The sequence below is a fragment of the Salvelinus alpinus genome, chromosome 11 (genome assembly GCF_045679555.1).
Source record: "Salvelinus alpinus chromosome 11, SLU_Salpinus.1, whole genome shotgun sequence".
NCBI lineage: Eukaryota > Metazoa > Chordata > Actinopteri > Salmoniformes > Salmonidae > Salvelinus > Salvelinus alpinus.
In genome coordinates, this window is record NC_092096.1 from 71,695,747 (window position 1) to 71,713,029 (window position 17,283).

General features: G+C 31.7%; 1 protein-coding gene across 1 annotated transcript in view; it reads right to left on the reverse strand.

Annotated features, from left to right (window-relative positions):
- The window catches only part of LOC139533373 (zinc finger protein 638-like), a 96,171-nt gene that overhangs the window by 58,354 nt on the left and 20,534 nt on the right, over positions 1-17,283 (reverse strand). Inside the window, exon 10 of the mRNA XM_071331418.1 lies at positions 16,824-16,975. Within this exon, the coding sequence (XP_071187519.1) occupies positions 16,824-16,975 (152 nt within the window). The remainder of the gene's footprint in view (positions 1-16,823; positions 16,976-17,283) is intronic.

Sequence of the window (17,283 nt, forward strand, 5' to 3'; positions counted from 1 at the left end):
CTACACTATACTAGATTAATGTAGATGGTACAATGACTCTCTATACTATACTAGATTAATGTAGATGGTACAATGACTCTCTATACTATACTAGATTAATGTAGATGGTACAATGACTCTACACTATACTAGATTAATGTAGATGGTACAATGACTCTCTACACTATACTAGATTAATGTAGATGGTACAATGACTCTCTACACTATACTAGATTAATGTAGATGGTACAATGACTCTCTATACTATACTAGATTAATGTAGATGGTACAATGACTCTCTATACTATACTAGATTAATGTAGATGGTACAATGACTCTATACACTATACTAGATTAATGTAGATGGTACAATGACTCTATACACTATACTAGATTAATGTAGATGGTACAATGACTCTCTATACTATACTAGATTAATGTAGATGGTACAATGACTCTCTACACTATACTAGATTAATGTAGATGGTACAATGACTCTCTATACTATACTAGATTAATGTAGATGGTACAATGACTCTCTATACTATACTAGATTAATGTAGATGGTACAATGACTCTCTACACTATACTAGATTAATGTAGATGGTACAATGACGCTCTACACTATACTAGATTAATGTAGATGGTACAATGACTCTCTATACTATACTAGATTAATGTAGATGGTACAATGACTCTCTACACTATACTAGATTAATGTAGATGGTACAATGACTCTCTACACTATACTAGATTAATGTAGATGGTACAATGACTCTCTACACTATACTAGATTAATGTAGATGGTACAATGACTCTCTACACTATACTAGATTAATGTAGATGGTACAATGACTCTCTATACTATACTAGATTAATGTAGATGGTACAATGACTCTCTACACTATACTAGATTAATGTAGATGGTACAATGACTCTCTATACTATACTAGATTAATGTAGATGGTACAATGACTCTCTACACTATACTAGATTAATGTAGATGGTACAATGACTCTCTACACTATACTAGATTAATGTAGATGGTACAATGACTCTCTATACTATACTAGATTAATGTAGATGGTACAATGACTCTCTATACTATACTAGATTAATGTAGATGGTACAATGACTCTCTACACTATACTAGATTAATGTAGATGGTACAATGACTCTCTATACTATACTAGATTAATGTAGATGGTACAATGACTCTCTATACTATACTAGATTAATGTAGATGGTACAATGACTCTCTACACTATACTAGATTAATGTAGATGGTACAATGACTCTCTACACTATACTAGATTAATGTAGATGGTACAATGACTCTATACACTATACTAGATTAATGTAGATGGTACAATGACTCTCTATACTATACTAGATTAATGTAGATGGTACAATGACTCTCTATACTATACTAGATTAATGTAGATGGTACAATGACTCTCTACACTATACTAGATTAATGTAGATGGTACAATGACTCTCTACACTATACTAGATTAATGTAGATGGTACAATGACTCTCTATACTATACTAGATTAATGTAGATGGTACAATGACTCTCTACACTATACTAGATTAATGTAGATGGTACAATGACTCTCTACACTATACTAGATTAATGTAGATGGTACAATGACTCTCTATACTATACTAGATTAATGTAGATGGTACAATGACTCTCTATACTATACTAGATTAATGTAGATGGTACAATGACTCTATACACTATACTAGATTAATGTAGATGGTACAATGACTCTATACACTATACTAGATTAATGTAGATGGTACAATGACTCTCTATACTATACTAGATTAATGTAGATGGTACAATGACTCTATACACTATACTAGATTAATGTAGATGGTACAATGACTCTCTATACTATACTAGATTAATGTAGATGGTACAATGACTCTCTATACTATACTAGATTAATGTAGATGGTACAATGACTCTCTACACTATACTAGATTAATGTAGATGGTACAATGACTCTCTACACTATACTAGATTAATGTAGATGGTACAATGACTCTCTATACTATACTAGATTAATGTAGATGGTACAATGACTCTCTATACTATACTAGATTAATGTAGATGGTACAATGACTCTCTATACTATACTAGATTAATGTAGATGGTACAATGACTCTCTACACTATACTAGATTAATGTAGATGGTACAATGACTCTCTACACTATACTAGATTAATGTAGATGGTACAATGACTCTCTACACTATACTAGATTAATGTAGATGGTACAATGACTCTCTACACTATACTAGATTAATGTAGATGGTACAATGACTCTCTACACTATACTAGATTAATGTAGATGGTACAATGACTCTCTATACTATACTAGATTAATGTAGATGGTACAATGACTCTCTACACTACACTAGATTAATGTAGATGGTACAATGACTCTCTACACTATACTAGATTAATGTAGATGGTACAATGACTCTCTATACTATACTAGATTAATGTAGATGGTACAATGACTCTCTATACTATACTAGATTAATGTAGATGGTACAATGACTCTACACTATACTAGATTAATGTAGATGGTACAATGACTCTCTATACTATACTAGATTAATGTAGATGGTACAATGACTCTCTATACTATACTAGATTAATGTAGATGGTACAATGACTCTACACTATACTAGATTAATGTAGATGGTACAATGACTCTCTACACTATACTAGATTAATGTAGATGGTACAATGACTCTATACACTATACTAGATTAATGTAGATGGTACAATGACTCTCTATACTATACTAGATTAATGTAGATGGTACAATGACTCTCTATACTATACTAGATTAATGTAGATGGTACAATGACTCTCTACACTATACTAGATTAATGTAGATGGTACAATGACTCTCTACACTATACTAGATTAATGTAGATGGTACAATGACTCTCTATACTATACTAGATTAATGTAGATGATACAATGACTCTCTACACTATACTAGATTAATGTAGATGGTACAATGACTCTCTACACTATACTAGATTAATGTAGATGGTACAATGACTCTCTATACTATACTAGATTAATGTAGATGGTACAATGACTCTCTACACTATACTAGATTAATGTAGATGGTACAATGACTCTCTATACTAGATTAATGTAGATGGTACAATGACTCTCTATACTATACTAGATTAATGTAGATGGTACAATGACTCTCTATACTAGATTAATGTAGATGGTACAATGACTCTCTATACTAGATTAATGTAGATGGTACAATGACTCTACTCTATACTAGATTCATGTAGATGGTACAATGACTCTCTATACTATACTAGATTCATGTAGATGGTACAATGACTCTACACTATACTAGATTAATGTAGATGGTACAATGACTCTCTATACTAGATTAATGTAGATGGTACAATGACTCTCTATACTAGATTAATGTAGATGGTACAATGACTCTCTATACTAGATTAATGTAGATGGTACAATGACTCTCTATACTAGATTAATGTAGATGGTACAATGACTCTCTACACTATACTAGATTAATGTAGATGGTACAATGACTCTACACTATACTAGATTAATGTAGATGGTACAATGACTCTACACTATACTAGATTAATGTAGATGGTACAATGACTCTACACTATACTAGATTAATGTAGATGGTACAATGACTCTACACTATACTATACTAGATTAATGTAGATGGTACAATGACTCTCTATACTATACTAGATTAATGTAGATGGTACAATGACTCTCTATACTATACTAGATTAATGTAGATGGTACAATGACTCTCTATACTATACTAGATTAATGTAGATGGTACAATGACTCTCTATACTATACTAGATTAATGTAGATGGTACAATGACTCTCTATACTATACTAGATTAATGTAGATGGTACAATGACTCTCTATACTATACTAGATTAATGTAGATGGTACAATGACTCTCTATACTATACTAGATTAATGTAGATGGTACAATGACTCTCTATACTATACTAGATTAATGTAGATGGTACAATGACTCTCTATACTATACTAGATTAATGTAGATGGTACAATGACTCTCTATACTATACTAGATTAATGTAGATGGTACAATGACTCTATACTATACTAGATTAATGTAGATGGTACAATGACTCTCTACTAGATTAATGTAGATGGTACAATGACTCTCTATACTATACTAGATTAATGTAGATGGTACAATGACTCTATACTATACTAGATTAATGTAGATGGTACAATGACTCTCTACTAGATTAATGTAGATGGTACAATGACTCTCTATACTATACTAGATTAATGTAGATGGTACAATGACTCTACACTATACTAGATTCATGTAGATGGTACAATGACTCTCTATACTATACTAGATTCATGTAGATGGTACAATGACTCTCTATACTATACTAGATTAATGTAGATGGTACAATGACTCTCTATACTATACTAGATTAATGTAGATGGTACAATGACTCTACACTATACTAGATTAATGTAGATGGTACAATGACTCTCTATACTATAATAGATTAATGTAGATGGTACAATGACTCTATACTATACTAGATTAATGTAGATGGTACAATGACTCTCTACTAGATTAATGTAGATGGTACAATGACTCTCTATACTATACTAGATTAATGTAGATGGTACAATGACTCTCTATACTATACTAGATTAATGTAGATGGTACAATGACTCTCTACACTATACTAGATTAATGTAGATGGTACAATGACTCTCTACACTATACTAGATTAATGTAGATGGTACAATGACTCTCTACACTATACTAGATTAATGTAGATGGTACAATGACTCTCTATACTATACTAGATTAATGTAGATGGTACAATGACTCTCTACACTATACTAGATTAATGTAGATGGTACAATGACTCTATACACTATACTAGATTAATGTAGATGGTACAATGACTCTCTATACTATACTAGATTAATGTAGATGGTACAATGACTCTCTATACTATACTAGATTAATGTAGATGGTACAATGACTCTCTATACTATACTAGATTAATGTAGATGGTACAATGACTCTCTATACTATACTAGATTAATGTAGATGGTACAATGACTCTCTACACTATACTAGATTAATGTAGATGGTACAATGACTCTCTATACTATACTAGATTAATGTAGATGGTACAATGACTCTCTATACTATACTAGATTAATGTAGATGGTACAATGACTCTCTATACTATACTAGATTAATGTAGATGGTACAATGACTCTCTATACTATACTAGATTAATGTAGATGGTACAATGACTCTCTACACTATACTAGATTAATGTAGATGGTACAATGACTCTCTATACTATACTAGATTAATGTAGATGGTACAATGACTCTCTATACTATACTAGATTAATGTAGATGGTACAATGACTCTCTACACTATACTAGATTAATGTAGATGGTACAATGACTCTCTACACTATACTAGATTAATGTAGATGGTACAATGACTCTATACACTATACTAGATTAATGTAGATGGTACAATGACTCTCTATACTATACTAGATTAATGTAGATGGTACAATGACTCTCTATACTATACTAGATTAATGTAGATGGTACAATGACTCTCTACACTATACTAGATTAATGTAGATGGTACAATGACTCTCTACACTATACTAGATTAATGTAGATGGTACAATGACTCTCTATACTATACTAGATTAATGTAGATGGTACAATGACTCTCTACACTATACTAGATTAATGTAGATGGTACAATGACTCTCTACACTATACTAGATTAATGTAGATGGTACAATGACTCTCTATACTATACTAGATTAATGTAGATGGTACAATGACTCTCTACACTATACTAGATTAATGTAGATGGTACAATGACTCTCTATACTAGATTAATGTAGATGGTACAATGACTCTCTATACTATACTAGATTAATGTAGATGGTACAATGACTCTCTATACTAGATTAATGTAGATGGTACAATGACTCTCTATACTAGATTAATGTAGATGGTACAATGACTCTACTCTATACTAGATTCATGTAGATGGTACAATGACTCTCTATACTATACTAGATTAATGTAGATGGTACAATGACTCTACACTATACTAGATTAATGTAGATGGTACAATGACTCTCTATACTAGATTAATGTAGATGGTACAATGACTCTCTATACTAGATTAATGTAGATGGTACAATGACTCTCTATACTAGATTAATGTAGATGGTACAATGACTCTCTACACTATACTAGATTAATGTAGATGGTACAATGACTCTACACTATACTAGATTAATGTAGATGGTACAATGACTCTACACTATACTAGATTAATGTAGATGGTACAATGACTCTACACTATACTAGATTAATGTAGATGGTACAATGACTCTACACTATACTATACTAGATTAATGTAGATGGTACAATGACTCTACACTATACTAGATTAATGTAGATGGTACAATGACTCTACACTATACTATACTAGATTAATGTAGATGGTACAATGACTCTACACTATACTAGATTAATGTAGATGGTACAATGACTCTACACTATACTATACTAGATTAATGTAGATGGTACAATGACTCTACACTATACTAGATTAATGTAGATGGTACAATGACTCTACACTATACTATACTAGATTAATGTAGATGGTACAATGACTCTCTACACTATACTAGATTAATGTAGATGGTACAATGACTCTCTATACTATACTAGATTAATGTAGATGGTACAATGACTCTCTATACTATACTAGATTAATGTAGATGGTACAATGACTCTCTATACTATACTAGATTAATGTAGATGGTACAATGACTCTCTATACTATACTAGATTAATGTAGATGGTACAATGACTCTATACTATACTAGATTAATGTAGATGGTACAATGACTCTCTATACTATACTAGATTAATGTAGATGGTACAATGACTCTCTATACTATACTAGATTAATGTAGATGGTACAATGACTCTCTACACTATACTAGATTAATGTAGATGGTACAATGACTCTCTACACTATACTAGATTAATGTAGATGGTACAATGACTCTCTATACTATACTAGATTAATGTAGATGGTACAATGACTCTATACTATACTAGATTAATGTAGATGGTACAATGACTCTCTACTAGATTAATGTAGATGGTACAATGACTCTCTATACTATACTAGATTAATGTAGATGGTACAATGACTCTATACTATACTAGATTAATGTAGATGGTACAATGACTCTCTACTAGATTAATGTAGATGGTACAATGACTCTCTATACTATACTAGATTAATGTAGATGGTACAATGACTCTCTACACTATACTAGATTCATGTAGATGGTACAATGACTCTCTATACTATACTAGATTAATGTAGATGGTACAATGACTCTCTATACTATACTAGATTAATGTAGATGGTACAATGACTCTACACTATACTAGATTAATGTAGATGGTACAATGACTCTCTATACTATAATAGATTAATGTAGATGGTACAATGACTCTATACTATACTAGATTAATGTAGATGGTACAATGACTCTCTACTAGATTAATGTAGATGGTACAATGACTCTCTATACTATACTAGATTAATGTAGATGGTACAATGACTCTCTATACTATACTAGATTAATGTAGATGGTACAATGACTCTCTACACTATACTAGATTAATGTAGATGGTACAATGACTCTCTACACTATACTAGATTAATGTAGATGGTACAATGACTCTCTATACTATACTAGATTAATGTAGATGGTACAATGACTCTATACTATACTAGATTAATGTAGATGGTACAATGACTCTCTACTAGATTAATGTAGATGGTACAATGACTCTCTATACTATACTAGATTAATGTAGATGGTACAATGACTCTATACTATACTAGATTAATGTAGATGGTACAATGACTCTCTACTAGATTAATGTAGATGGTACAATGACTCTCTATACTATACTAGATTAATGTAGATGGTACAATGACTCTCTACTAGATTAATGTAGATGGTACAATGACTCTCTATACTATACTAGATTAATGTAGATGGTACAATGACTCTATACTATACTAGATTAATGTAGATGGTACAATGACTCTCTACTAGATTAATGTAGATGGTACAATGACTCTCTATACTATACTAGATTAATGTAGATGGTACAATGACTCTCTACACTATACTAGATTCATGTAGATGGTACAATGACTCTCTATACTATACTAGATTAATGTAGATGGTACAATGACTCTCTATACTATACTAGATTAATGTAGATGGTACAATGACTCTACACTATACTAGATTAATGTAGATGGTACAATGACTCTCTATACTATAATAGATTAATGTAGATGGTACAATGACTCTATACTATACTAGATTAATGTAGATGGTACAATGACTCTCTACTAGATTAATGTAGATGGTACAATGACTCTCTATACTATACTAGATTAATGTAGATGGTACAATGACTCTCTATACTATACTAGATTAATGTAGATGGTACAATGACTCTCTACACTATACTAGATTAATGTAGATGGTACAATGACTCTCTACACTATACTAGATTAATGTAGATGGTACAATGACTCTCTACTAGATTAATGTAGATGGTACAATGACTCTCTATACTATACTAGATTAATGTAGATGGTACAATGACTCTCTACACTATACTAGATTCATGTAGATGGTACAATGACTCTCTATACTATACTAGATTAATGTAGATGGTACAATGACTCTCTATACTATACTAGATTAATGTAGATGGTACAATGACTCTCTATACTATACTAGATTAATGTAGATGGTACAATGACTCTCTATACTATACTAGATTAATGTAGATGGTACAATGACTCTCTATACTATACTAGATTAATGTAGATGGTACAATGACTCTCTATACTATACTAGATTAATGTAGATGGTACAATGACTCTCTACACTATACTAGATTAATGTAGATGGTACAATGACTCTCTACACTATACTAGATTAATGTAGATGGTACAATGACTCTCTATACTATACTAGATTAATGTAGATGGTACAATGACTCTCTATACTATACTAGATTAATGTAGATGGTACAATGACTCTCTATACTATACTAGATTAATGTAGATGGTACAATGACTCTCTATACTATACTAGATTAATGTAGATGGTACAATGACTCTCTACACTATACTAGATTAATGTAGATGGTACAATGACTCTCTACACTATACTAGATTAATGTAGATGGTACAATGACTCTCTATACTATACTAGATTAATGTAGATGGTACAATGACTCTCTATACTATACTAGATTAATGTAGATGGTACAATGACTCTCTACACTATACTAGATTAATGTAGATGGTACAATGACTCTCTACACTATACTAGATTAATGTAGATGGTACAATGACTCTATACACTATACTAGATTAATGTAGATGGTACAATGACTCTCTATACTATACTAGATTAATGTAGATGGTACAATGACTCTCTACACTATACTAGATTAATGTAGATGGTACAATGACTCTCTACACTATACTAGATTAATGTAGATGGTACAATGACTCTCTACACTATACTAGATTAATGTAGATGGTACAATGACTCTCTATACTATACTAGATTAATGTAGATGGTACAATGACTCTCTACACTATACTAGATTAATGTAGATGGTACAATGACTCTCTACACTATACTAGATTAATGTAGATGGTACAATGACTCTCTATACTATACTAGATTAATGTAGATGGTACAATGACTCTCTACACTATACTAGATTAATGTAGATGGTACAATGACTCTCTATACTAGATTAATGTAGATGGTACAATGACTCTCTATACTATACTAGATTAATGTAGATGGTACAATGACTCTCTATACTAGATTAATGTAGATGGTACAATGACTCTCTATACTAGATTAATGTAGATGGTACAATGACTCTACTCTATACTAGATTCATGTAGATGGTACAATGACTCTCTATACTATACTAGATTAATGTAGATGGTACAATGACTCTACACTATACTAGATTAATGTAGATGGTACAATGACTCTCTATACTAGATTAATGTAGATGGTACAATGACTCTCTATACTAGATTAATGTAGATGGTACAATGACTCTCTATACTAGATTAATGTAGATGGTACAATGACTCTCTACACTATACTAGATTAATGTAGATGGTACAATGACTCTACACTATACTAGATTAATGTAGATGGTACAATGACTCTACACTATACTAGATTAATGTAGATGGTACAATGACTCTACACTATACTAGATTAATGTAGATGGTACAATGACTCTACACTATACTAGATTAATGTAGATGGTACAATGACTCTCTATACTAGATTAATGTAGATGGTACAATGACTCTCTACACTATACTAGATTAATGTAGATGGTACAATGACTCTACACTATACTAGATTAATGTAGATGGTACAATGACTCTACACTATACTAGATTAATGTAGATGGTACAATGACTCTACACTATACTAGATTAATGTAGATGGTACAATGACTCTACACTATACTAGATTAATGTAGATGGTACAATGACTCTACACTATACTATACTAGATTAATGTAGATGGTACAATGACTCTCTATACTATACTAGATTAATGTAGATGGTACAATGACTCTCTATACTATACTAGATTAATGTAGATGGTACAATGACTCTCTATACTATACTAGATTAATGTAGATGGTACAATGACTCTCTATACTATACTAGATTAATGTAGATGGTACAATGACTCTCTATACTATACTAGATTAATGTAGATGGTACAATGACTCTCTATACTATACTAGATTAATGTAGATGGTACAATGACTCTCTATACTATACTAGATTAATGTAGATGGTACAATGACTCTCTATACTATACTAGATTAATGTAGATGGTACAATGACTCTCTATACTATACTAGATTAATGTAGATGGTACAATGACTCTATACTATACTAGATTAATGTAGATGGTACAATGACTCTCTACTAGATTAATGTAGATGGTACAATGACTCTCTATACTATACTAGATTAATGTAGATGGTACAATGACTCTATACTATACTAGATTAATGTAGATGGTACAATGACTCTCTACTAGATTAATGTAGATGGTACAATGACTCTCTATACTATACTAGATTAATGTAGATGGTACAATGACTCTCTACACTATACTAGATTCATGTAGATGGTACAATGACTCTCTACACTATACTAGATTCATGTAGATGGTACAATGACTCTCTACACTATACTAGATTAATGTAGATGGTACAATGACTCTCTATACTATACTAGATTAATGTAGATGGTACAATGACTCTCTATACTATACTAGATTAATGTAGATGGTACAATGACTCTCTACACTATACTAGATTAATGTAGATGGTACAATGACTCTCTATACTATACTAGATTAATGTAGATGGTACAATGACTCTCTATACTATACTAGATTAATGTAGATGGTACAATGACTCTCTATACTAGATTAATGTAGATGGTACAATGACTCTCTACACTATACTAGATTAATGTAGATGGTACAATGACTCTACACTATACTAGATTAATGTAGATGGTACAATGACTCTCTATACTATAATAGATTAATGTAGATGGTACAATGACTCTATACTATACTAGATTAATGTAGATGGTACAATGACTCTCTACTAGATTAATGTAGATGGTACAATGACTCTCTATACTATACTAGATTAATGTAGATGGTACAATGACTCTCTATACTATACTAGATTAATGTAGATGGTACAATGACTCTCTACACTATACTAGATTAATGTAGATGGTACAATGACTCTCTACACTATACTAGATTAATGTAGATGGTACAATGACTCTCTACACTATACTAGATTAATGTAGATGGTACAATGACTCTCTATACTATACTAGATTAATGTAGATGGTACAATGACTCTCTATACTAGATTAATGTAGATGGTACAATGACTCTCTATACTAGATTAATGTAGATGGTACAATGACTCTCTATACTATACTAGATTAATGTAGATGGTACAATGACTCTCTATACTAGATTAATGTAGATGGTACAATGACTCTCTACACTATACTAGATTAATGTAGATGGTACAATGACTCTCTATACTATACTAGATTAATGTAGATGGTACAATGACTCTCTACACTATACTAGATTAATGTAGATGGTACAATGACTCTCTACACTATACTAGATTAATGTAGATGGTACAATGACTCTCTATACTATACTAGATTAATGTAGATGGTACAATGACTCTCTATACTATACTAGATTAATGTAGATGGTACAATGACTCTCTATACTATACTAGATTAATGTAGATGGTACAATGACTCTCTACACTATACTAGATTAATGTAGATGGTACAATGACTCTCTACACTATACTAGATTAATGTAGATGGTACAATGACTCTCTACACTATACTAGATTAATGTAGATGGTACAATGACTCTCTACACTATACTAGATTAATGTAGATGGTACAATGACTCTCTACACTATACTAGATTAATGTAGATGGTACAATGACTCTCTATACTATACTAGATTAATGTAGATGGTACAATGACTCTCTATACTATACTAGATTAATGTAGAGGGTACAATGACTCTCTATACTATACTAGATTAATGTAGATGGTACAATGACTCTATACACTATACTAGATTAATGTAGATGGTACAATGACTCTATACACTATACTAGATTAATGTAGATGGTACAATGACTCTCTATACTATACTAGATTAATGTAGATGGTACAATGACTCTCTATACTATACTAGATTAATGTAGATGGTACAATGACTCTACACTATACTAGATTAATGTAGATGGTACAATGACTCTCTATACTATACTAGATTAATGTAGATGGTACAATGACTCTCTATACTATACTAGATTAATGTAGATGGTACAATGACTCTCTATACTATACTAGATTAATGTAGATGGTACAATGACTCTCTATACTATACTAGATTAATGTAGATGGTACAATGACTCTATACACTATACTAGATTAATGTAGATGGTACAATGACTCTATACACTATACTAGATTAATGTAGATGGTACAATGACTCTCTATACTATACTAGATTAATGTAGATGGTACAATGACTCTATACACTATACTAGATTAATGTAGATGGTACAATGACTCTCTATACTATACTAGATTAATGTAGATGGTACAATGACTCTCTATACTATACTAGATTAATGTAGATGGTACAATGACTCTCTACACTATACTAGATTAATGTAGATGGTACAATGACTCTCTACACTATACTAGATTAATGTAGATGGTACAATGACTCTCTATACTATACTAGATTAATGTAGATGGTACAATGACTCTCTATACTATACTAGATTAATGTAGATGGTACAATGACTCTCTATACTATACTAGATTAATGTAGATGGTACAATGACTCTCTACACTATACTAGATTAATGTAGATGGTACAATGACTCTCTACACTATACTAGATTAATGTAGATGGTACAATGACTCTCTACACTATACTAGATTAATGTAGATGGTACAATGACTCTCTATACTATACTAGATTAATGTAGATGGTACAATGACTCTCTACACTATACTAGATTAATGTAGATGGTACAATGACTCTCTATACTATACTAGATTAATGTAGATGGTACAATGACTCTCTACACTATACTAGATTAATGTAGATGGTACAATGACTCTATACACTATACTAGATTAATGTAGATGGTACAATGACTCTATACACTATACTAGATTAATGTAGATGGTACAATGACTCTCTATACTATACTAGATTAATGTAGATGGTACAATGACTCTCTATACTATACTAGATTAATGTAGATGGTACAATGACTCTCTACACTATACTAGATGAATGTAGATGGTACAATGACTCTCTACACTATACTAGATTAATGTAGATGGTACAATGACTCTATACACTATACTAGATTAATGTAGATGGTACAATGACTCTCTATACTATACTAGATTAATGTAGATGGTACAATGACTCTCTACACTATACTAGATTAATGTAGATGGTACAATGACTCTCTACACTATACTAGATTAATGTAGATGGTACAATGACTCTCTATACTATACTAGATTAATGTAGATGGTACAATGACTCTCTATACTATACTAGATTAATGTAGATGGTACAATGACTCTCTACACTATACTAGATTAATGTAGATGGTACAATGACTCTCTACACTATACTAGATTAATGTAGATGGTACAATGACTCTCTACACTATACTAGATTAATGTAGATGGTACAATGACTCTCTATACTATACTAGATTAATGTAGATGGTACAATGACTCTCTACACTATACTAGATTAATGTAGATGGTACAATGACTCTCTATACTATACTAGATTAATGTAGATGGTACAATGACTCTCTACACTATACTAGATTAATGTAGATGGTACAATGACTCTCTATACTATACTAGATTAATGTAGATGGTACAATGACTCTCTACACTATACTAGATTAATGTAGATGGTACAATGACTCTCTACACTATACTAGATTAATGTAGATGGTACAATGACTCTCTATACTATACTAGATTAATGTAGATGGTACAATGACTCTCTACACTATACTAGATTAATGTAGATGGTACAATGACTCTCTATACTATACTAGATTAATGTAGATGGTACAATGACTCTCTATACTATACTAGATTAATGTAGATGGTACAATGACTCTCTACACTATACTAGATTAATGTAGATGGTACAATGACTCTCTACACTATACTAGATTAATGTAGATGGTACAATGACTCTCTATACTATACTAGATTAATGTAGATGGTACAATGACTCTCTACACTATACTAGATTAATGTAGATGGTACAATGACTCTCTACACTATACTAGATTAATGTAGATGGTACAATGACTCTCTATACTATACTAGATTAATGTAGATGGTACAATGACTCTCTATACTATACTAGATTAATGTAGATGGTACAATGACTCTCTACACTATACTAGATTAATGTAGATGGTACAATGACTCTCTATACTATACTAGATTAATGTAGATGGTACAATGACTCTCTATACTATACTAGATTAATGTAGATGGTACAATGACTCTCTATACTATACTAGATTAATGTAGATGGTACAATGACTCTCTATACTATACTAGATTAATGTAGATGGTACAATGACTCTCTACACTATACTAGATTAATGTAGATGGTACAATGACTCTCTACACTATACTAGATTAATGTAGATGGTACAATGACTCTATACACTATACTAGATTAATGTAGATGGTACAATGACTCTCTATACTATACTAGATTAATGTAGATGGTACAATGACTCTCTATACTATACTAGATTAATGTAGATGGTACAATGACTCTCTACACTATACTAGATTAATGTAGATGGTACAATGACTCTACACTATACTAGATTAATGTAGATGGTACAATGACTCTCTATACTATACTAGATTAATGTAGATGGTACAATGACTCTCTATACTATACTAGATTAATGTAGATGGTACAATGACTCTCTACACTATACTAGATTAATGTAGATGGTACAATGACTCTCTACACTATACTAGATTAATGTAGATGGTACAATGACTCTCTACACTATACTAGATTAATGTAGATGGTACAATGACTCTCTATACTATACTAGATTAATGTAGATGGTACAATGACTCTCTATACTATACTAGATTAATGTAGATGGTACAATGACTCTCTACACTATACTAGATTAATGTAGATGGTACAATGACTCTCTATACTATACTAGATTAATGTAGATGGTACAATGACTCTCTATACTATACTAGATTAATGTAGATGGTACAATGACTCTCTATACTATACTAGATTAATGTAGATGGTACAATGACTCTCTACACTATACTAGATTAATGTAGATGGTACAATGACTCTCTATACTATACTAGATTAATGTAGATGGTACAATGACTCTCTATACTATACTAGATTAATGTAGATGGTACAATGACTCTCTATACTATACTAGATTAATGTAGATGGTACAATGACTCTCTATACTATACTAGATTAATGTAGATGGTACAATGACTCTCTATACTATACTAGATTAATGTAGATGGTACAATGACTCTCTATACTATACTAGATTAATGTAGATGGTACAATGACTCTCTACACTATACTAGATTAATGTAGATGGTACAATGACTCTCTATACTAGATTAATGTAGATGGTACAATGACTCTCTATACTATACTAGATTAATGTAGATGGTACAATGACTCTCTATACTATACTAGATTAATGTAGATGGTACAATGACTCTCTACACTATACTAGATTAATGTAGATGGTACAATGACTCTCTATACTAGATTAATGTAGATGGTACAATGACCAACCAGGAAATGGTGGATGGATTTCTGCATAGTGTAACTAACTAATATCATAATGTATATAGAGTTAAATTAAATAAACAGGTTGCTGATTCTTACTTTTCATCAGTAGACTTGTTGGTCAGTTCCTTTGAGTCGCCCAGCAGGGCATCTTTCTCTGTTAGTACGGTGACGCTCTGGCCTTTGATGATCAGGTTCTTACAGCTAGCTAGCTTCTTAGCATCCTCCACCCTCTCAAACAACACGGACGCCTAGAGAGAGGGGGGGTGGGGGGAGGAGAAAGATGTGGGGAGGAGAGAGAGGGTGATGTAGGGAGGCGAGAGAGAGAGAGGGTGATGTAGGGAGGCGAGAGAGAGAGAGGGGGGGTGGGGGGAGGAGAAAGATGTAGGGAGGCGAGAGAGGGTGATGTAGGGAGGCGAGAGAGAGAGAGGGTGATGTAGGGAGGCGAGAGAGAGAGAGGGGGATGGAGGGAGGAGAGAGATGTGGGGAGGAGAGAGATGGAGGGAGGAGAGAGGGTGATGTAGGGAGGAGAGAGAGAGTGATGTAGGGAGGAGAGAGA